At 50.8% G+C, this 21,785-nt stretch overlaps 3 protein-coding genes across 5 annotated transcripts; 1 reads left to right on the forward strand and 2 right to left on the reverse strand.

The window, feature by feature from the left end:
- Nucleotides 1–80: 80 nt before the first annotated feature.
- asb3 (ankyrin repeat and SOCS box containing 3) lies at nucleotides 81–3,077 on the reverse strand. Its single transcript, XM_029133516.3, has 9 exons — nucleotides 2,676–3,077; nucleotides 2,401–2,568; nucleotides 2,199–2,311; nucleotides 1,986–2,118; nucleotides 1,650–1,827; nucleotides 1,322–1,540; nucleotides 932–1,234; nucleotides 710–843; nucleotides 81–618 (listed from the first exon to the last, which is right to left on the reverse strand). Exons 1-9 carry the CDS (start codon nucleotides 2,875–2,877, stop codon nucleotides 392–394), a joined length of 1,677 nt encoding a protein of 558 aa, XP_028989349.1. The 5' UTR covers nucleotides 2,878–3,077; the 3' UTR covers nucleotides 81–391.
- A 52-nt stretch (nucleotides 3,078–3,129) lies between these two features.
- On the forward strand, nucleotides 3,130–6,969 carry c19h10orf88 (chromosome 19 C10orf88 homolog). Of its 2 annotated transcripts, XR_008693177.1 has the most exons (10): nucleotides 3,130–3,306; nucleotides 3,494–3,640; nucleotides 3,724–3,921; nucleotides 4,000–4,069; nucleotides 4,207–4,398; nucleotides 4,512–4,607; nucleotides 4,701–4,824; nucleotides 4,920–5,118; nucleotides 5,584–5,713; nucleotides 6,304–6,443. XR_008693177.1 is itself a non-coding variant. In XM_029133529.3 (9 exons), the coding sequence occupies exons 2-9, from the start codon at nucleotides 3,498–3,500 to the stop codon at nucleotides 6,518–6,520; spliced, it is 1,239 nt and encodes a 412-aa protein (XP_028989362.1). In that variant the 5' UTR covers nucleotides 3,138–3,306; nucleotides 3,494–3,497; the 3' UTR covers nucleotides 6,521–6,969. The 2 variants fall into 2 exon arrangements, 1 of the variants encoding a protein (XP_028989362.1); XM_029133529.3 differs by lacking the exon at nucleotides 5,584–5,713 and having other exon boundaries at nucleotides 3,138–3,306; nucleotides 6,304–6,969.
- Nucleotides 6,970–7,914: 945 nt separating this feature from the next.
- On the reverse strand, nucleotides 7,915–21,095 carry htra1b (HtrA serine peptidase 1b). 2 transcript variants are annotated; one of them, XM_055504337.1, is made up of 10 exons: nucleotides 20,409–21,095; nucleotides 18,409–18,508; nucleotides 12,288–12,402; nucleotides 12,134–12,223; nucleotides 10,244–10,438; nucleotides 10,131–10,163; nucleotides 9,787–9,901; nucleotides 9,409–9,466; nucleotides 8,805–8,900; nucleotides 7,915–8,390 (listed from the first exon to the last, which is right to left on the reverse strand). In XM_055504337.1, the coding sequence occupies exons 1-10, from the start codon at nucleotides 20,863–20,865 to the stop codon at nucleotides 8,222–8,224; spliced, it is 1,428 nt and encodes a 475-aa protein (XP_055360312.1). In that variant the 5' UTR covers nucleotides 20,866–21,095; the 3' UTR covers nucleotides 7,915–8,221. The 2 variants fall into 2 exon arrangements, with proteins under 2 accessions (XP_055360312.1, XP_055360313.1); XM_055504338.1 differs by lacking the exon at nucleotides 20,409–21,095 and adding an exon at nucleotides 18,646–19,029.
- Between the last annotated feature and the right edge of the window lie 690 nt (nucleotides 21,096–21,785).

Genomic DNA, 21,785 nt, shown 5'->3' on the forward strand with positions numbered 1-21,785 from the left:
CTATCACACGCTCTACATAAAGTAAACACAAAAACCGACAACCTCTTGACTCTCAAGAATAAACAGTTCACGCCAACGCGTTTGATTCAATCTTTTTTAATTAAGACATAATAAACATTAAAGCTTTAGGGAACTATAATATGAATATCATATTAACATATACATTAATAGAGCGTCACCCAAAATTATGTTACTGAATGCAGAAAAATGTGAATACACTTTTCCAATAAGTTGCACATTCAGGGAGGCGTTTGAACAGCCACAAAGTGATAACAAGTCATCAGACAACACAAATGCCTCTCGGCACCATAGAATCAGTTCCCTCAAGACATTAAAGCAACCTACACGACAAGGACAGATGTAAAAACACAAAGGAGAAAACGGTACTGGCTTAGAGAACATGTATGTGCTGATATGTGCTGTGCAATTCCGGTATTCTATTTGAAACTGGTGGTGAACGTATAAAGTAAACATCTGGAATGTCCATGAATTTAAGGAAGCCGTGAAGTGGGGCAGGCACAGGAAGCTGCTGGACTACATCAGTCCTCATCACTAGATCCGGTCCTAACACCAACCTAAGACGAAGCCTGCACATGTGTGAAAGAGAGGGAATGGAGTCTAGAGGAAGAAACAAAGAAAGTTATCGTCCAATCTATTACCACATGTTCACTGAGTTCGTGCAAGATGCAGCTTTTAATTTGTCACATACCATGATGCGGAAGTGGAATCCATGTCTTTTCTAACTGTCTTTGATCCAGGACACGTTTTAAATGGATGGGCAAAGTCGACCAGTTTACAAACTGTAGCAGGTAATTCAACACCTCACCGTCTGCCTGTTCCAACCTACAAAGCAAGGGGGTCACGAAGAAACTAATCCAAAGCTGACTCAAAAATTAAAAAAGAAAAAGCCTGAAGAAAATAGTCATCTTACATGTGGCTGTGAAGCAATAAAGAGGGCTCCAATCCAGCCTTCATAAGCAGAGGAAGCCAGCAGGCAGCAAAATGTACATGGTTCAGGGTCACACAGAGCAGCTCTCTCACTTCTTGCAGCTTCAACACAGTTTTCCCATGATGGTGTCGTACAGAATATTTTCGGCTCAAAGTTTCCAGTCGAGGAATCCATCTGTGCTCAAGTATTAGTTGCAGCAGGTCTGTTTTATCAGTAGAAATGGCATGAATCCAGTCTCCTTCAGTCAAAGAAGCCCCTGCAGTTATCAGCAACTTCACAGAGTCGCTGAAAAAATCAAGGACAAATCCGTTACTTTGCTTTAGTTTATGCCATTAGAGCATATGAGTGGGTCAAATCAGCTTCCTTACACACCTGTATGGTTTGTCAGATGTATGACACAAGGCAACAGAGAGTGGTGAACTAAAACACAGGATGTGGGTGCAGTCCTGGGCATCTGGGCAGTAACCTTCCCTTAACAGAAGCTCAACACTCCTGCTCTGATGGTTGTGGACGGCCATATACAGTGGACTCACCATGCCATCACTGCGATCACATGAACGATCCGTGACAGCGATCAGCCTCCTGAGGATACTTGATGACAGAGTTACACATTTTAGACAATAAATATGTACACTTAAACTGTATATTTTATAATAAGATTGGATCTAGAAATAAAAATATACAAGTTTAGACTTGGTACCCAATGTGGCCAAACTCAGCAGCAGCATGTATGGGAAACTGGGGCCAGTCATTACTGCAGGCTATATTAGGATCTGCTCCATGGTCCAACAAGAAATCCACACATGCCTGGTGGCCCTCCTGAGAGGCAATGAGCAGCGGTGTGGCCAGATCAGCTGCCTGCGTGTTCACATTGGCCCCTACAGTGGAAACCAAATCAAACATAAATCAAAATAAACAATGTTTTTTACTATTACTTGCAAACACTTGCCCTATGTAGAGGAGGAAGCTAGGATAAAAAACAAGCTCTGAACAAATGTGTGCAAACAAACCACAGTAGCAGAGCACAGCTATGTACCAGCATCAGCCAGGACCTTCAGGCATTCCAGCTGTCCGTACTGTGCAGCCACAAACAGAGGAGATATCCTGTGGTCATCTACCGCCTCCAGGTTGCATACGTTAACAAGTATGCCAACAATGTCACTGTAGCCCTTAAAAAAAAGAGTATGATCATTACAAGTTTACATACAACTTACAAAGTTGTGTGTGTGTCTGCGAGCACCATTATCACCTTATAAACAGCTTGATGCAGGCAGGTCCAGCAGGAAGCAGTGTGTGTTCTGTTCACCTCCGCCCCCTTTCTGACCAGCAGTTCTACCACCTCCTTGTGTCCACCATCTACAGCTGTTAAAACAAATAACACCCGATAAAAACTGTCGAATGACTCAATCAAACCAAGCAACGGCACAGAACAATAAAATCAGAAGCTGCACCTGCATAGAGAGGGCAGGATAAGTCATTTGTTAGCTGGTTGACGTCAGCACGTGCTTTCAGGAGGAGCTGGACTACAGCCAGGTGCCCGAGCTGTGCAGCCAGGAAACAGGCGGACTCCCCCTCATGTGTCAGGGAGTTCACATAGGCGCAGGAGGCACGAGAGAAGCCTTACAGCCAGAAAGGAACATGAATATCACCGTATTAATGGATTATTGAATGTACTGCTGCTGCCCTTTGACTCTGGGATCAGTCCTGTGCGCACATCATCTCTCACCGCCGACAGCAGACACAATCTCCCGCACGCACTCGCTGCTGCCCGCGGCTGCAGCTTCGTGCAGGCCCGTCCAGCCGCGGTTGTCCCGAGCGTCCAGGCTGCAGCCGCGCCGGATCAGCCTCCGCAGCCGCTTCCTGCAGCCCGAACGAGCAGCGGCAGCAACACTGGACACCGTGTCCCCGTAGCATTCAGAGAAGTCCATCCTCGCTCCCAAAACAAGGCAGCGTGCTTGTGTTAGTGTGAACAGGCCCGGCGTGACGAAGCCGGATGTGAAACGGTGAAAGTGTAACGTATCTTACACAACACCACAGATGGTTTTAAAGAACCACGGCGCGACCAATTCAAACCCTAAACCTAATAAAGTCTTTGTTTTTACCCTGTCCCGAAGCTCGGACTGACGTCTCACGAGTCGCCATTTAATGACGTCACACGTCAACAACCCGTCATCAGCTGCGACACGGCAGCTGTGTCATGCACTGCAGCGTTAGCGAAAACTGTTTAGAAATCCGTTTTATTTTGTTCAAGTGTCTATAGCTGTGAATCAAATGAAATAATATTTTTTAACACGGAGACGTAATGAAAAGAAGAGAAAAGCGGACTGATCTACGGTTTCATCGGACGCGATTTTAAAGTAAATGACTTAATGTTAGCAAGACATTTACTGTGATTTATTTAATGTGGCATTTAAAATATCCACATATTTTATAATGCCAGTGCCTTCTTCTAGCCGCTAACGTGCAGTTCTACCAAATAGTTTGTTTTCAGTCTGGTAACTGGTTTGAGTCCTTGTGTCTAACTTGCCATCTGGCACGTTACAGAACCATGGTGGACATCGCTAGTGGAGCAGCTTGGGTTTGTCGTGCGCAGGACCATCACTTGGCCGATGTCCTGCTTCCTGTTCACATCAACAGCACAGACAGTGAAGAGGAGGAGCTCAGTCACTCAGAGGTGGCCGGGACAAATGTGTAAGATGCCTTGAACTTTGCGTCGTGTATGATACCTGTATGTAACGTGTTTAAACTGAATACAGAAAGCTGTGTTCCCACAGTGGCAGCCCAGTTCTGCTGGAGCAGACAGAGGACGGATCTCCCTGTGTCCTGACCGTCCAATGCAGCCCTAACTCTGGCACCAGCATCAGCCGTCTGCTGGTCATCAGTGAAGCTCGGACCGTAGAGGTGTACGACCACATGGGAGAATACTGTGGAACAGTACGAGGAGAGAGGGATGACCGCATTCAGCCTGTCAGGTGCACACACAGGCCTTTTCCATACTTTACTTGCAAATGTCTTACTTAAACAGTCTTTCCTTTATTTCATGTTTACAGTGAGGGTAGAGGGCCGTTCTACAGGAAACAGCTGACACTGGAGCATCCATCTCCAGCCTGCAATTTGAAGGTGAGCTACACTCAGAGGTCAGTCCAAACCCGAAGAGTGTGTAAATGTGTTGAGACATTAGCAGTCTGGTGGAGACCACGGCTGTTAGGTTGTATTTGGGCGTGAGCTTGGAATAATCACCTTGTTGTGTCTCTCAGCTGCTCTCTCTTGCCAGTAAAAGCAGTGTTGTGGTTTGTCGAGTTGTTGTGGGTCTTCAGTTGCATCAGCCCTGTAAAGACCGCGGACCTGGCATTGACATGCAGCAGGTGCAGTGTCTGGTTGAGGAGATGGGAACAAGCCTTTCACCAGGAGCCCAGAACCTCATGGAGATGGTTCAATTCCAGCAGAAGGTGGGAGTATTTATTAATTTACAGCAACATACATTCAGCTTCCTTTCAACGTGTCATACTTAACCTGCCACATGTTATAGAAATGCTTAATGTCTGGATGTGTTTTTCCTCAGAACCAGACCAGCTCTCTGGGTGGTTTCCTGCCACTGCTGATGAGCAGTGGAACCATTTCTGCCCTGGCTCATCAACGCAACACCTCCTCAACAGCAGTTAGGAGACAGACTTAATTCCTAATAATTTTCTCAAATTAATGTTAAATGATACACGTACAGTGCTTCAGAAAATCTTATTTCTGTGTTTAGTCTCTTGTCGATTCCGTCAGGCCTCCAGACCAAGTTCCACCATCTCAGAACGGAACAACATCAGGCGACTCCAGCTCCTCCTCTCCAGACCTGCCACAGTCTGACGTCAGCAGTACGAGCACAAGTAAGAGTTACTTCCTAGACGAGTGTACGACCCGACATTTTCAGATTACTGTAGGTCTGAAACTGACTAATTTGTGGTGTCTCGTCCCATTCTAGGGAGCGGCTCAGTGAACTACAGCCAGCTGGCGGGAATGATGTCACACTTCCTGAAAGGGCAGGGATGCGACCCAGCATTAAGCTCCAGCTCTGAGCTTCTCCCCATCCTTCAGAGCGTGTGTGGTCAAGTGACACAGCTGAGGCTGGACGATGCTGCTGTGGCTTTGGAAAAGGAGAAGCTGATGGGAAATGGCACATGGTGAGTAGAGTTAAGTGAGTCTATATCTACATCATCTAGCAGTCATCACCTGAATATATGTGACTGTTTTAGCCTGGTATCTCTCAGATCATCTCAACCTGAGCCTGTAACAGTGAGCTGCTTCATGGTTTCAATATGTAATTAGACTAAATGGCTCCACCTGGTGTCTTAGAGGCTTTACTGCATTGTTTCTTTGTCTTAGTTGTTTTTTGGCTCAAAGTATTTCGTGTATTTATTATGTATTTATCTCCAAAGTATTTATTCATATTTTTTTATTTTCCAAATAAAAATGTCTTGCGGATGCGGATAAACATTTAGGATTTTAATCTCAGTGTCGCTTTGTCCACATTATTGTCAGAGCTTCATTTACTGAATGGGATAATAGTTTGTGTTGTCTGCTGTTGGTTTGTTAGTTAGGTCCCTTTGCTTTATGCTGGAATATTCACTAATCTCAATGCTGCCTAGAAAAATGTCTGTGGCACAAACAGGACTTTAGTAAAGGAGGCCCTTTGTTAGAGCAGAGCAGGACACGTGGGCAGACACAGAATGTCAGCTGAGCGTGACTTCACTTCGAAGAGAGGACAGCAGATCAGCGGTACGTCCACACCACATCAGACTCAAAGTCTAAATTAGATTCTGGGAAGAGGGAATGGAAAAGTAAATAATTAGCTTTACATAATTCAGTCGTAATCGTTTTTAAAGGACACTGCAGCGTGGTTGGCTACTTGATAAAAGCACTAGTTAGACGGTGGAGAGTTGTTACTGCACAAGTTTTATTAAGCTCTTTTTGCACAGTATGGTGAGGACAAATGACGCAGTCTAGAGTGAAGTTATTGTAGCTGTCATTGTAGCAGAGTTGGCTCAAGGTCCTATGAGATCCTTCAGGGTAAAATAGAATTTGTTTGGAATCTTCTCTAAAAAGCCTGTTGAGGACCCGAAAAAGAGCAAGGTGTAATGCTGCCAGGTGGTTGGGATCAGTCAAACTCCAAGTCAGCTGTCTGACGGTCCATACAGAAAAAATGTGCCTGTGTGTGACACACACGGCAGGATTGTAAGGGCAGGGATGGTCCACATTCAATATGTACTGTAGGCGAAAACACCTCAGCAAACGGTGAACGGTGTCGAGGCGTGATTCCCAAGGACAGGCAGGTAAAGATGCCAATGTGCTGTTCCTCCTCTGCACAGGGAGCTGGACTCAGTCATGGAGCGCCGTCTGGAGGAGATGGAGAGGAGGCTGAAGGAGCATCTGGACCGTCGCCTGGATGCCCTGGAGGAGAAGCTGGAGAAGGCCCTGCTGAGCGCCCTCCCTCTGGTTGCTCTTAACCAGGGAGCGATGAGCTCGGCGTTGGGAGCAGCATCCGCAGGCTCATTGGAGACTGGGCAAACACCAGCCATGCACTGAGCTCACAGCCACTAGGACACTAATGTAATGTAACCTGCAGGCCTTACTGCCCCCAGCATCCTCCACCGAGACAGAACACGGAGCAGCCTCCAACAGAGACGCAGCAGTGGGCAAATATTGACCAACTTAATAATAAAAGTCTGAGTCGCTACGTGAACGGTTTGACAGCTGGACGTCCTGTTGCACAGCTCATTAGAGAATAATAATGTGAACTTACAGAAGTCTGATGACTAAAACATAAAGATAACAGTTACTGTGTAGGAGGTCAGGCCTGTTCGGTTCAGTTTGACCCTGGTACAGAATGAACTGTAAAAGGTGAAGCAGATGCACATGTATTTTAATAAGCGCTTTAATGTTTTAACACGTCTGTAACAAGAAACCAGTAAAATGACCTGCAAAGGTTTTGTACTGAGCTAATTGTACTAAAGTAAAACTATATTTATAAAGAAGTGCTCTGTTCTTAGGCGGTGGGGGACATGATGTTTAAGGTACAGGACACGAGTTACACATGGTAACGATGAATCGTTACCGCAACAAGCATTTAGTTTATGTTGGGGCTCCACTGCTTTTTCTAACCAAACCAAGTGAGTCATGTGATGCTGTGAGCTGACTCTGCTGATTTCTTTGGATGTGTGTGGTTTGGTGGGTGGAGGAGACGGTTACTTAGGGTAAAATGAAGTCTGCTTGGACCTGGTCTCCAGCTGTGCTGACTCATAGGTGGGTCAAAAAAGTACCATCAAAGCCTCTGAAGCTGCTGTGGTTCCTTCTGCGTGGAAGGACCCCAAAATATAAAAGGAGACAGTTGATGCCGAGGCACCAGTCATCAGTGAAATAGGTTAGAAACTGTATAAAAAGGTCACCACAGTGAGAGATGATGTGCAGATGTTTGGTCAGATCTGAGAGCAGACGCTGAGTCAGCAGTGGAGAAGTCTGGGACAAAACCCACAGTGGGGTCAAACTGGATCATGCTGCTCCTTCCACATCAGAGCCGTCCTGTAGCTGCTGCATCACTGAAAACTAAATATGTGATGAGGAACTAACCAGTTGAACATGTTTCATCTTTGAGGCCAGTTGAGAAGCAGCTGACGCCCCCATGAACGTCCGTTGACCGTCAGGCGTTACATAAGGCGTGTTGTCTTGTCTCCTTAAGAACAGAGGAGTTTGAACTGGACTTCATCTTGAATGAATCACACTGCGTTTATTTTGGCATCCACTGTCCTCAAGGCTCGGCCTGCGAAGACAGGAACTCCTGCCTCGTACAGGAACTCGAGTCCCTCCTGTCCACAACAACACCCTCTGCGAGGCATGAACAGAGCGTGGGGTCACAGGGACCGCCTCAGTCGCTAACAACAGTCCGCTTGTTTTCAGCTCCCACACCTTCAGTAAAGACAACATTCTGAAAAATTATTTTATTCCCTTTTTTAAAAAGTAGATCAAAAATCCTATTAAAAATATTCCATCAAGAACATACATGTACATAACCCAACTACGTGAACCTACAGGAGCCACTGTAGGGACAGATTAGTAGAGAGTGAAGGGTAAATCAGGAGCAGAGGAAGCCTCCAGTCTGAGACGTTTCAGTTTCCATGGCAACGAGCAGACGCTGGAAGGTGAGAGTAAAAACATGTGAAGGTAGTAGTAGTAGAAGTGAGTCTCATCACACTCGGCCCTGTTCGTTTGAAGTGTTCGTGAGCTGTGAGGTCAAGGGTCGACCTCCTCGGGGACGATGGTGAGGATGACGTCCTCGTTGCCGCGTCTCACCACCGTCCGCAGCGTCTCCTCCCGCTTTATGGCGGCGCTCACGTCATTGGCTGAGGTGATCTGTTCGCCGTTGATGCTGATGATGACGTCGCTCTCCTTCAGGCCAGCTCTGCCAACAACAACGCAGTTTGTTACCAGGGCCGACCTAAAGAAGTGTAATCTAACGGAGTAAAAGCCAAGACTTTGGCAGAAGAGCGTGTTTTCTCTCTAGCTCTAAATCTGTAAATCTTTTCCAGCTGAGCCATTTGATTGAAGCGCTGTGTGTTTCCTGCCAGAGGGAGGATGACAGCCTGGGTGGGAATCCTTCCCAGCTCACGATCACGGCCAGCAGAGCCGCTCAGAGCCTCGTCCTCCCTCCACAGAAACCACCAGACCGCAGCAAAACAAGGCTGCTGCTGCTTCAGATCTGACGCAGAATCCACTCCTCCATTAAAATCCCCTTAAACAGGAGTCCACCGGTGACTGATGCGACTGGCTCTAAACGGGTCCCACCCTCAGCACATCCTGAAACCGTGACACTCACGCCTCCGCCGGCGTCTGCCTGATGACCTCGAGGACGAACGCCCCGGACGTGACATCTGGGAAGTCTGACAGCTTCTCCTTCAGCTCCTTCGTCAGTCTGGACAGAGGACAGAAGCACCGACTGTGATCCACTGTGACTCATGCTGAGATCCATCCTGCCAAGCGCTGCTCTGATCAGTGGAATCATGATGGAGATGATGGTCCGGCCTCAGCACGCGGCGCCGCATGTGGGACCAGCGTCACTTCCACTGGCGTTTGTGAAATGACACAATGAGACCCTGAGGGGAAAGAAAAGCCTTGTGTCCGTGTGAAGCTCCCCGCTGGGCGCCGCTCCCGCCCGGAGGGGCGTGTCCTGGGCTGACTTACATTCTATTCACACGGCTCATTTTGGTCCATCTAAAGCTGAGCTCACTCTGACTCTAATCACCTCCCTGGTTACGTATGAAGGTCAGGACCGACAAACAGGGAACAGAGCTCAAACTCACACTGTCTCATCTGTCACAAATGCACGAATACGTAATATTTATTATCTGCATTAAAAACAACTATGTGGATTAAATAGATCATGTTGAGACAGTAGCGACGTATAAGAGCTTTAAACTTACAATGGAGTGAGACTCATCATCTTCACACCGATGTACTTCTTCTTCTGGGACGTTTTACCTGCACAACAAACGTCTGATCAGATGAATCATTACCTCACGTCATGAACAGCAGTAAGTGGATCCTGGCTCAGTCACAATCATCAGTCAGTGGTCTGAAACTAACGAGCTGGAGCCGCTAACGAGCTGGAGCCGCTAACGAGCTGGAGCTAGAAACCTAAACCAACGTGGACCAACGGACCTGCGCCTCCCTCTCCCAGGTACCAGCCACGTGCTGTGTGTAACAGACCAAGTCAAACATGCTGAAACCAACTTTCTGTTGATGAGTGACATTCAGTCTGTGGAGAAACGAGGAGTAAGAACGTGGAGCTGATGTACAACCTTTGGCCCGTCTGTCGTGGGACTCTGCCAGGAACTGTCTGATCTTGTCTGAGGGGATGGCGAAGGAGATTCCTGCTGTGACCTTCAGTGTGTTGATGCCGATCACCTCCCCATCCTGCAGAGAGAGCATGTGCGTTGGATTTCCAGCACACCCTGAACGCCTCACATGCAGTGTTTGTAACAAATCAAAGTTCTAATCAGCCTCAGCTGTTGGTGAGGACGATTAATGACCTTCTGACCCCTTTCTGGGCTGTAGCGTTAGATGAGAACCAGCACATCTGGGCTAAACAAAATGCTAGTAGCTGAACAGCTGCACACGGACCCTGCAGGACTCCTTCACTCACCAAATTGACCAGTGGTCCTCCTGAGTTGCCGTACTGCAAGGAAATAAGCCACAGTTTGACTAGAACCACAGTTTGAAGTGGAGTAAAGGTTCAGTGTGAGTGTGTGGGCCCACGTTGATGATGGCGTCGGTCTGGATGTAGTCCATGTCTGAGTTGCGCAGGCCCAGCTCCTTGCCGCCCCTCTGGGTGGTGCTGACGATGCCGGTGGTGACGGTGTTCTGCAGGGAGAAGGGGCTGCCGATGGCCACCACGAACTCGCCGGGCCGCAGGTCCGCCGAGCGGCCGAGCAGCAGCACCGGCAGCTTGGTCTGCTCCAGCACGGAGGAGGAAACAGCGTTAGACTCACACTGCAGGCGGAGCAGCAGCTTCAGGCTGCTTGAACACGCTGTGAGTGTGGAGTCAGAGTCTGCTCCACACTCACAGCGAGCTGCTGAGTCCTGGGACGAGCCTCGTTTCCCCGCTGCTCCGTGTTCGGGCCACTGGCGAGCTGATCCATTAGAACTCACAGCCCCAGTCACTATATTATCACATGCATCTGATTAGCTTTGTTACTGTTTGCTGTCACTGGCTTTGATTTCCTAAAACTCCTGAAAACCAAAGATGAGCCTCATCCTGTGAACCCGGGCCCACGGCGGCGGCCCACTGACCTACTTTAGGAGACGTACGGGCCCAGCTCGTGTGTGTGTGTGTGTGTGCGGAAACGCCTTGTTTTCCTGGTGAGGACAGACACATGTGTTGCCCGTTTCCTGTTAAGTAACAGAATTTAATAGTCTGACCCACTTTTGCAAAGGTTTAGTAAGAGAGAAAGAGAAAACAGGAAGACCTGGAATATGATCACAGATCGCTCTGTGTCAGAGCTGAGACACGCAGGTGGAGTGTCTGGATGAGTAGGAGGAAAACAGAACTGTGGCTTTGACCTTTGACCTTTTATCAGTCTGTCCCTGAGTATCTACATACAATAATGAAAGTGACAGTTCAGGAAGACAGAGCCGTGCGTTAATGTGAGCGAAGGACAAGCGCCCCCTCGTGTTGGACTGCATGTATTGAACGCGGCCTTCAGTCCTGCCCTGATTAACCCTGATCCGATCAGCCAGCGGCGCCATGAGCCGCTCGTGGACACGTGTCACAGAAAATGATGGAGGTGCAGCATCGCCGCAAGGAGTCAGTGCGTGAGTCAAGACTCTGAACACCTGACGGCTCCTGTCTGCACAAGCTCCCAGGATTCCAATGAGAGAAGGTCACGCTCGAACATCTGGCTTCAGATCATTTCCCACTGAGCCATCCTTGTTTTGTCCCTCACTGACCTGAAACTGGGCGTCAGAACAGAGGTCTGATCTGTGGAGGACGTGTGCTCATTCTTTTAACTCGTGCTTGTGTGTCCTTGGGTTCAGTCTAGAGCTGAATCTGTGACGGCCCTGGGAGCCCAGCAGTTTGGACACAAACAGCGACTGGAGGCCCAGATATCAAAGGCATGCGTTTCTAGTTGGAGCACAGTTCAATCTGCTGCAGACTCAGCAGCCACTGATCAACTGGCTTCACCAGCTTTTAATGAGCGATGAATCGCAGCTGCCTTTAATAAACAGCACTCCATTATATAATGGAGCATTTCGTTTGCGAGTCCTTCCTCAGTGCAGCCGTCACTCATCTGGAGTCCACTCACGCTTCCTGCTTCTTTATTCTAGCTCTTCGGTTCATCGGCTAAAAATGTTTTTTCCATGACACACGCTTTGTGGGAAACTCACTTCCTGAACCAAGCGTCCAGTTGTCCACAGACCGAAACTAAGTGCTGAGAGAAGGAAAACACCAACCAGGCCACAAGAAAACACAGCAGTAATGTGCTGAAACCAGAATGAAATGAATGAAAAACTACGATTCACTGCCAGAAAGTCAGGACGGAGGAGAATGAAGATGGAATTAAAGCATTACTCATATTTGTGTTTCTGGATCCAAAGGAATAAAGACTCGACAGAAACGGGTCCCAGCAAAGACGACTGGTTCCTCACCGGGGCCTCGATCTGAATCAGAGCAATGTCGGACTTCTCGTCCACGTCCTTGATCTTGGCGTCAAACGTGTCTCCGCTCTTCAGCTCCACCTGAAGGACACAAATGCTGTTAGTCTGAACAGGCAGCTCACCGGAGGCTCGGTTCTACAAGTACCTTGACTCGGTGCTTGTTGGCCACCACATGGGCGTTCGTCACAATGAGCCCGTCTTCTGACACCACGAACCCAGATCCACTGGCCACAGCCAGCTCCCGCTTAGAAAACATGGACCTGAACAGAAACGGGCAGTGAGGCCCAAAGATGGGAGCAGAGGTCCAGAACGGAACAGAACAGAACATAAACGAGGTCCAGAACAGAACAGAGGGTCAGAGGAGGTCCAGAACAGAGGGTCGAAGGAGGTCCAGAACAGAACAGAGGGTCAGAGGAGGTCCAGAACATAACAGGGGGTCAGAGGAGGTCCAGAGCAAAACAGAGGGTCAACGAGGTCCAGAACAGAGGGTCAACGAGGTCCAGAACAGAGGGTCAACGAGGTCCAAAACAGAACAGAGGGTCAGAGGAGGTCTAGAACAGAGGGTTGAAGGAGGTCCAGAACAGAACAGAGGGTCAGAGGAGGTCCAGAACAGAACAGAGGGTCAAAGAAGGTCCAGAACAGAGGGTCGAAGGAGGTCCAGAACAGAACAGAGGGTCAGAGGAGGTCCAGAACAGAGGGTCGAAGGAGGTCCAGAACAGAACAGAGGGTCAGAGGAGGTCCAGAACAGAACAGAGGGTCAGAGGAGGTCCAGAACAGAGGGTCGAAGGAGGTCCAGAACAGAACAGAGGGTCAGAGGAGGTCCAGAACAGAGGGTCGAAGGAGGTCCAAAACAGAACAGAGGGTCAGAGGAGGTCCAGAACAGAGGGTCAACGAGGTCCAGAACAGAGGGTCAACGAGGTCTAGAATAGAGGGTCAGAGAAAGTCCAGAACATAACAGAGGGTTGAAGGAGGTCCAGAACAGAACAGAACAGAGGGTCAACGAGCTCCAGAACATAACAGAGGGTCAGAGGAGGTCCAGAACAGAGGGTTGAAGGAGGTCCAGAACAGAACAGAGGGTAAGAGGAGGTCCAGAACAGAACAGAGGGTCAAAGAAGGTCCAGAACAGAGGGTCGAAGGAGGTCCAGAACAGAACAGAGGGTCAGAGGAGGTCCAGAACAGAGGGTCGAAGGAGGTCCAGAACAGAACAGAGGGTCAGAGGAGGTCCAGAACAGAGGGTCGAAGGAGGTCCAGAACAGAACAGAGGGTCAGAGGAGGTCCAGAACAGAACAGGGGGTCAGAGGAGGTCCAGAGCAGAACAGAGGGTCAACGAGGTCCAGAACAGAGGGTCAACGAGGTCCAAAACAGAACAGAGGGTCAGAGGAGGTCCAGAACAGAGGGTTGAAGGAGGTCCAGAACAGAACAGAGGGTCAGAGGAAGTCCAAAACAGAACAGAGGGTCAGAGGAGGTCCAGAACCAGAGGGTCAACGAGGTCCAGAACAGAACAGAGGGTCAACGAGGTCCAGAATAGAGGGTCGAAGGAGGTCCAGAACAGAACAGAGTGTCAGAGGAGGTCCAGAACAGAGGGTCGAAGGAGGTCCAGAACAGAACAGAGGGTCAGAGGAGGTCCAGAACAGAACAGGGGGTCAGAGGAGGTCCAGAGCAAAACAGAGGGTCAACGAGGTCCAGAACAGAGGGTCAACGAGGTCCAGAACAGAGGGTCAACGAGGTCCAAAACAGAACAGAGGGTCAGAGGAGGTCCAGAACAGAGGGTCAACGAGGTCTAGAATAGAGGGTCAGAGAAAGTCCAGACCAGAACAGAGGGTCAACGAGCTCCAGAACATAACAGAGGGTTGAAGGAGGTCCAGAACAGAACAGAGGGTCAGAGGAGGTCCAGAACAGAGGGTCGAAGGAGGTCCAGAACAGAACAGAGGGTCAGAGGAGGTCCAGAACAGAACAGAGGGTCAGAGGAGGTCCAGAACAGAGGGTCGAAGGAGGTCCAGAACAGAACAGAGGGTCAGAGGAGGTCCAGAACAGAGGGTCAACGAGGTCCAGAACAGAGGGTCAACGAGGTCCAGAACAGAGGGTCAACGAGGTCTAGAATAGAGGGTCAGAGAAAGTCCAGAACATAACAGAGGGTTGAAGGAGGTCCAGAACAGAACAGAGGGTCAACGAGCTCCAGAACATAACAGAGGGTCAGAGGAGGTCCAGAACAGAGGGTTGAAGGAGGTCCAGAACAGAACAGAAGGTCAGAGGAGGTCCAGAACAGAACAGAGGGTCAAAGAAGGTCCAGAACAGAGGGTCGAAGGAGGTCCAGAACAGAACAGAGGGTCAGAGGAGGTCCAGAACAGAGGGTCAACGAGGTCCAAAACAGAACAGAGGGTCAGAGGAGGTCCAGAACAGAGGGTTGAAGGAGGTCCAGAACAGAACAGAGGGTCAGAGGAAGTCCAAAACAGAACAGAGGGTCAGAGGAGGTCCAGAACCAGAGGGTCAACGAGGTCCAGAACAGAACAGAGGGACAACGAGGTCCAGAATAGAGGGTCGAAGGAGGTCCAGAACAGAACAGAGGGTCAGAGGAGGTCCAGAACAGAGGGTCGAAGGAGGTCCAGAACAGAACAGAGGGTCAGAGGAGGTCCAGAACAGAGGGTCGAAGGAGGTCCAGAACAGAACAGAGGGTCAGAGGAGGTCCAGAACAGAGGGTCAACGAGCTCCAGAACATAACAGAGGGTCAGAGGAGGTCCAGAACAGAGGGTTGAAGGAGGTCCAGAACAGAACAGAGGGTCAGAGGAGGTCCAGAACAGAACAGAGGGTCAAAGAAGGTCCAGAACAGAGGGTCGAAGGAGGTCCAGAACAGAACAGAGGGTCAGAGGAGGTCCAGAACATAGGGTCGAAGGAGGTCCAGAACAGAACAGAGGGTCAGAGAAGGTCCAGAACAGAGGGTCGAAGGAGGTCCAGAACAGAACAAAGGGTCAGAGGAGGTCCAGAACAGAGGGTCGAAGGAGGTCCAGAACAGAACAGAGGGTCAGAGGAGGTCCAGAACAGAGGGTCAACGAGGTCCAGAACAGAGGGTCAACGAGGTCTAGAATAGAGGGTCAGAGAAAGTCCAGAACATAACAGAGGGTTGAAGGAGGTCCATAACAGAACAGAGGGTCAACAAGCTCCAGAACATAACAGAGGGTCAGAGGAGGTCCAGAACAGAGGGTTGAAGGAGGTCCAGAACAGAACAGAGGGTCAGAGGAGGTCCATAACAGAACAGAGGGTCAAAGAAGGTCCAGAACAGAGGGTCGAAGGAGGTCCAGAACAGAACAGAGGGTCAGAGGAGGTCCAGAACAGAGGGTCGAAGGAGGTCCAGAACAGAACAGAGGGTCAGAGGAGGTCCAGAACAGAGGGTCAACGAGGTCCAGAACAGAGGGTCAACGAGGTCCAGAACAGAACAGAGGGTCAACGAGGTCTAGAATAGAGGGTCAGAGGAAGCCCAGAACAAAACAGAGGGTCAGAGGAGGTCCAGAACAGAGGGTCAACGAGGTCTAGAATAGAGGGTCAGAGAAAGTCCAGAACAAAACAGAGAGTTGAAGGAGGTCCAGAACAGAACAGAGGGTCAACGAGCTCCAGAACACAACAGAGGGTCAGAGGAGGTCCAAAACAGAGGGTTGAAGGAGGTCCAGAACAGAACAGAGGGTCAGAGGAGGTCCAGAACAGAATAGAGGGTCAAAGAAGATCCAGAACAGAGGGTCGAAGGAGGTCCAGAACAGAACAGAGGGTCAGAGGAGGTCCAGAACAAAGGGTCGAAGGAGGTCCAGAACAGAACGGAGGGTCAGAGGAGGTCCAGAACAGAGGGTCAACGAGGTCCAGAACAGAGGGTCAACGAGGTCTAGAATAGAGGGTCAGAGAAAGCCTAGAACATAACAGAGGGTTGAAGGAGGTCCAGAACAGAGCAGAGGGTCAACGAGCTCCAGAACATAACAGAGGGTCAGAGGAGGTCCAGAACAGAGGGTTGAAGGAGGTCCAGAACAGAACAGAGGGTCAGAGGAGGTCCAGAACAGAACAGAGGGTTGAAGGAGGTCCAGAACAGAACAGAGGGTCAACAAGCTCCAGAACATAACAGAGGGTCAGAGGAGGTCCAGAACAGAGGGTTGAAGGAGGTCCAGAACAGAACAGAGGGTCAGAGGAGGTCCATAACAGAACAGAGGGTCAAAGAAGGTCCAGAACAGAGGGTCGAAGGAGGTCCAGAACAGAACAGAGGGTCAGAGGAGGTCCAGAACAGAGGGTCGAAGGAGGTCCAGAACAGAACAGAGGGTCAGAGGAGGTCCAGAACAGAGGGTCAACGAGGTCCAGAACAGAGGGTCAACGAGGTCCAGAACAGAACAGAGGGTCAACGAGGTCTAGAATAGAGGGTCAGAGAAAGTCCAGAACAAAACAGAGAGTTGAAGGAGGTCCAGAACAGAACAGAGGGTCAACGAGCTCCAGAACACAACAGAGGGTCAGAGGAGGTCCAAAACAGAGGGTTGAAGGAGGTCCAGAACAGAACAGAGGGTCAGAGGAGGTCCAGAACAGAATAGAGGGTCAAAGAAGGTCCAGAACAGAGGGTCGAAGGAGGTCCAGAACAGAACAGAGGGTCAGAGGAGGTCCAGAACAAAGGGTCGAAGGAGGTCCAGAACAGAGGGTCAACGAGGTCTAGAATAGAGGGTCAGAGAAAGCCCAGAACATAACAGAGGGTTGAAGGAGGTCCAGAACAGAGCAGAGGGTCAACGAGCTCCAGAACATAACAGAGGGTCAGAGGAGGTCCAGAACAGAGGGTTGAAGGAGGTCCAGAACAGAACAGAGGGTCAGAGGAGGTCCAGAACAGAACAGAGGGTCAAAGAAGGTCCAGAACAGAGGGTCGAAGGAGGTCCAGAACAGAACAGAGGGTCAGAGGAGGTCCAGAACAGAGGGTCAACGAGGTCCAAAACAGAACAGAGGGTCAGAGGAGGTCCAGAACAGAGGGTTGAAGGAGGTCCAGAACAGAACAGAGGGTCAGAGGAAGTCCAAAACAGAACAGAGGGTCAGAGGAGGTCCAGAACCAGAGGGTCAACGAGGTCCAGAACAGAACAGAGGGTCAACGAGGTCCAGAATAGAGGGTCGAAGGAGGTCCAGAACAGAACAGAGGGTCAGAGGAGGTCCAGAACAGAGGGTCGAAGGAGGTCCAGAACAGAACAGAGGGTCAGAGGAGGTCCAGAACATAACAGGGGGACAGAGGAGGTCCAGAGCAGAACAGAGGGTCAACGAGGTCCAGAACAGAGGGTCAACGAGGTCCAAAACAGAACAGAGGGTCAGAGGAGGTCCAGAACAGAGGGTTGAAGGAGGTCCAGAACAGAACAGAGGGTCAGAGGAAGTCCAAAACAGAACAGAGGGTCAGAGGAGGTCCAGAACCAGAGGGTCAACGAGGTCCAGAACAGAACAGAGGGTCAACGAGGTCCAGAATAGAGGGTCGAAGGAGGTCCAGAACAGAACAGAGTGTCAGAGGAGGTCCAGAACAGAGGGTCGAAGGAGGTCCAGAACAGAACAGAACAGAGGGTCAGAGGAGGTCCAGAACAGAACAGAGGGTCAGAAGAAGTCCAGAACAGAACAGAGGGTCAGAGGAGGTCCAGAATAGAGGGTCGAAGGAGGTCCAGAACAGAACAGAGGGTTGAAGGAGGTCCAGAACAGAACAGAGGGTCAACGAGCTCCAGAACAGAGGGTCAACGAGGTCCAGAACAGAACAGAGGGTCAACGAGCTCCAGAACAGAGGGTCAACGAGGTCCAGAACAGAACAGAGGGTTGAAGGAGGTCCAGAACAGAACAGAGGGTCAACGAGGTCCAGAACAGAGGGTCAACGAGGTCCAGAACAGAACAGAGGGTCAACGAGGTCTAGAATAGAGGGTCAGAGAAAGTCCAGAACAAAACAGAGGGTCAGAGGAGGTCCAGAACCGAGGGTCAACGAGGTCCAGAACAGAGGGTCAATGAGGTACAGAACAGAACAGAGGGTCAGAGGAGGTCCAGAACAGAGGGTCAGAGGAAGTCCAAAACAGAACAGAGGGTCAGAGGAGGTCCAGAACCAGAGGGTCAACGAGGTCCAGAACAGAACAGAGGGTCAACGAGGTCCAGAATAGAGGGTCAGAAGGAGTTCCAGAAAAGAACAGAGGGTCAGAGGAGGTCCAGAACAGAACAGAGGGTGAAAGGAGGTCCAGAACCAGAGGGTCAGAGGAAGTCTAGAACTTCCTAGTCTAGAAGTCTAGAGAAGGGTCTCGTACTTGCGGAACAGTTCGATATGAACCACAGCAGGCGCAATCTTCTCCACCACGTCAGCAATGAAGTTGTACTTGTACCGGAGGCTGTCCGGGTTCTGCTGACCTGAGGGCGGAGAGGAAACAGCATCACCATCTGAAGTGTGAGTGTGGGGCAGATCCCAGAGCAGCTGCTGGCCGTCATCTGCTCCCGCTGATGCAAACAGACCAGAGTCTGATTAATGAAGGGGAACAGATGTTTACACAAGCTCAGCTGGTTCCGGTCCAGCCACAGATGCGCGTCTTCCTGTTTGCTCTGTGAGCTGTGGAGACCAGTTCTGAGAAAACGTGCTGCACGATGAGCAGAGCGCATGAACGGATCATCCCTCTAATCAGTCTCAAGGTCACGAACAGCAGACGACCTGCTCCAGTCTGAGCAGCAACGTGAGCTCAAAGGAGTGAGTCGGGCTCATGATCAACCCAGTCAAAGCTGGTTCGTGGCTCACGGGTCCTTGAATGCAGCGCCGGAGCCTTTAGACACTGCAGCTCGGTGCTGCTCATGCGTCCACAGCCAAAGTGACTGTGAACCTTAGCTACAGCTTCTAGAACGGGTTATGCCCACATCTGCACCTTAGCCCCAGTCTCCCCATGAGCCCTGCGAGTCTGAACTGGGCAAAATTCCTCCAGTTCCTCACAGAGTTGAGTCACTGTGCAACTGTGTTTTGTTGACACGGTCTCCAGGTCTGTAAATGTGGCAAACAGCTCACAGGTCTGAACAGGAAGCAGCCAGATGTGGGCGAAACAATGGCCTGACCCAGATCTGTTTCTGTTTAGGACGTTACACAAGCTGCAGGAGATGAATCATCGCAGAAGAGAAAGAAAAGAGAGATCAACAGGTCACAGAAGGAGACGAAGGAGGAGAGAAGGAGAGAAGGAGAGAAGGAGAGAAGGACGCCAAAGAAAACGAGGGCAGAACCAAACGGTTGATAAGAGATTTAGAGATTAGGAGGAAGGAAAAGGAGGTTAGGGCAGCACCCTGTACACACACACACACACACACACACACACACACACACACACACACACACACACACACACACACGCACACACATGCATACACACATACACACACACACGCACGCACGCACGCACGCACGCACACACACACACACACACACACACACACATACACACACACACACACACAGTACACCCTGCACACTGTTCTGCACACACACACACACACACGCGCGCACACACATGCATACACACATACACACACACACACACAGTACACCCTGCACACTGTTCTGCACACACACACACACACACACACGCACACACACACACACACACACACACACGCACACACACACGCGCGCACACACATGCATACACACACACACACACACACACACACACACACACACACACACACACACACACAGTACACTCTGCACACTGTTCTGCACACATACACACACACACATACCCTGTACACACACACACACACACACACACACACACACACACACACACACACACACACACACACACACACACACACAGTACACCCTGCACACTGTTCTGCACACACACACACATACCCTGTACACACACACACACATACACACACACACACGCACACACACACGCACACACACACACACACACACACACACACACAGTACACCCTGCACACTGTTCTGCACACACACACACACACACACACATACCCTGTACACATACACGCACACGCACACATACACGCGCGCGCACGCACACGCACAGCTTTAAATGGGGGTAAGTTAAGACTAGAATAAACAGCAGGACAGACTTTCTAAACATTGGCCCAACGTTAATTGCAGCGACATCTAGTGGAGCTTAGTGCGAACACACGCAGGCGCATTTAAACAAGTTGGAGCGGTTCCTCCTGATGAGGAGAAGCTGCTGCTGCTGCTGCTGCTGCTGCTGAGGCTCAGCTGTCTCCACTTGGGGTTAGGGTTCAGCGCGTGCACAGCTCTCACCTTTCCCACAGGCTCCTCTCTGGATGAAAATCACCGGCGGCTGCTGCAGCGTCGTCGCCCTGTCGCTCACGCGCTTCAGCTCGCAGATGTTCCGGTACGACACGCCGTCGCTGCCGCACACCGGCTCGGGGCTGGCGCACACGCACGTGCCCGCCGTGCTCCTGCGCCTGACGGTGGCGGACACCTCCACGCCGCCGGTCACCACGCACGTCAAGCCCTCGGCGCACTCGCGGTCTCCGCCGCCTCCGCACCGCTCGCCCTCGCCGGACGCGCACACGCGGCAGCAGTCGCAGCGGTCGGGCGCGTCCCCGGCCGCGCAGTCGGCGGGCACCGGCGCGCACTCGGACCGGTCGCACCTCTCCGGGCAGCCGACGGCCAGCCGCCTGTCTATGCGCGCGGCCGCCACCGAACAAGAGGCCAGCAGCGCCAGCGCGCACAGCACGGAGCGAGGACGCATGACGGCACGCTGCAAGTGAGCTCCGGCCCGAACGAACCCAAGTGTTCTAGTGCAGAACCTCGACCCAAGCGTCTGGTGCAGAACTTCGACCCAAGAGTCTGGTGCAGAACCTCGACCCAAGCGTCTGTTGCAGAACCTCGACCCAAGAGTCTGGTGCAGAACCTCGACCCAAGCGTCTGTTGCAGAACTTCTGGTGGTGGTTTTCCGCTGTGATGGAACTGAATCTGCCCCGGTTTATAACAGCTGCAGCATCAACACGGGAGGAGATTGGTGGGTGCGTGTGACGTGTGTACCAGAGAAGGAGGGTTGGGTGTGTGTGTGTGTGTGTGTGTGTGTGTGTGTGTGTGTGTGTGTGTGTGTGAGAGAGAGAGAGAGAGAGAGAGAGATTAAAGCCGGACCCAGAGGAAACCAGCGCTCCGTGCGCGCGCCGCACGTCACCGCTGGAGGAGTTCGGTACAGACTCAAACAACGCGCACGCTCATTCCTCAGAGTTCAGCCGTCAGTGAATTATCTAAAGCCCGAGGCCGAATCAAGCTGCAGCTCAAGTTTCACAGTGTGAAGTAAGACGTTTAGCTGGTGCGTGTTTCCACTGACGGACGAGTGGCGGTGATTGAGGATCAATTCAATACAACGTTTGAAGAGTTGAAACACACGAACGGCCCTGGGTTTAAACACTTGCTATTCATTTATTACTCGGCCCGTGTTGAAGCCACGGTTGCGGGGAGCTGTGACGTCACCGACAGAGGAGGGGTCCTATGACATCATGACTCGTTTTGAATTCAGGGGTGATGGGCTCAGACGGTGTTGTAGAGTTCTGTGGTGATGGGACCGGACTCTGAGCCCACTGGCGCCTGCTTAGAACCCAACGCCTCTGGGTCGGTTCCTCCAGCTCACTGACTCACTGCAGAGCTGCTGCTGTG

Source organism: Betta splendens, chromosome 19 (assembly GCF_900634795.4).
Source record: "Betta splendens chromosome 19, fBetSpl5.4, whole genome shotgun sequence".
NCBI classification, from domain to species: Eukaryota; Metazoa; Chordata; class Actinopteri; order Anabantiformes; family Osphronemidae; genus Betta; species Betta splendens.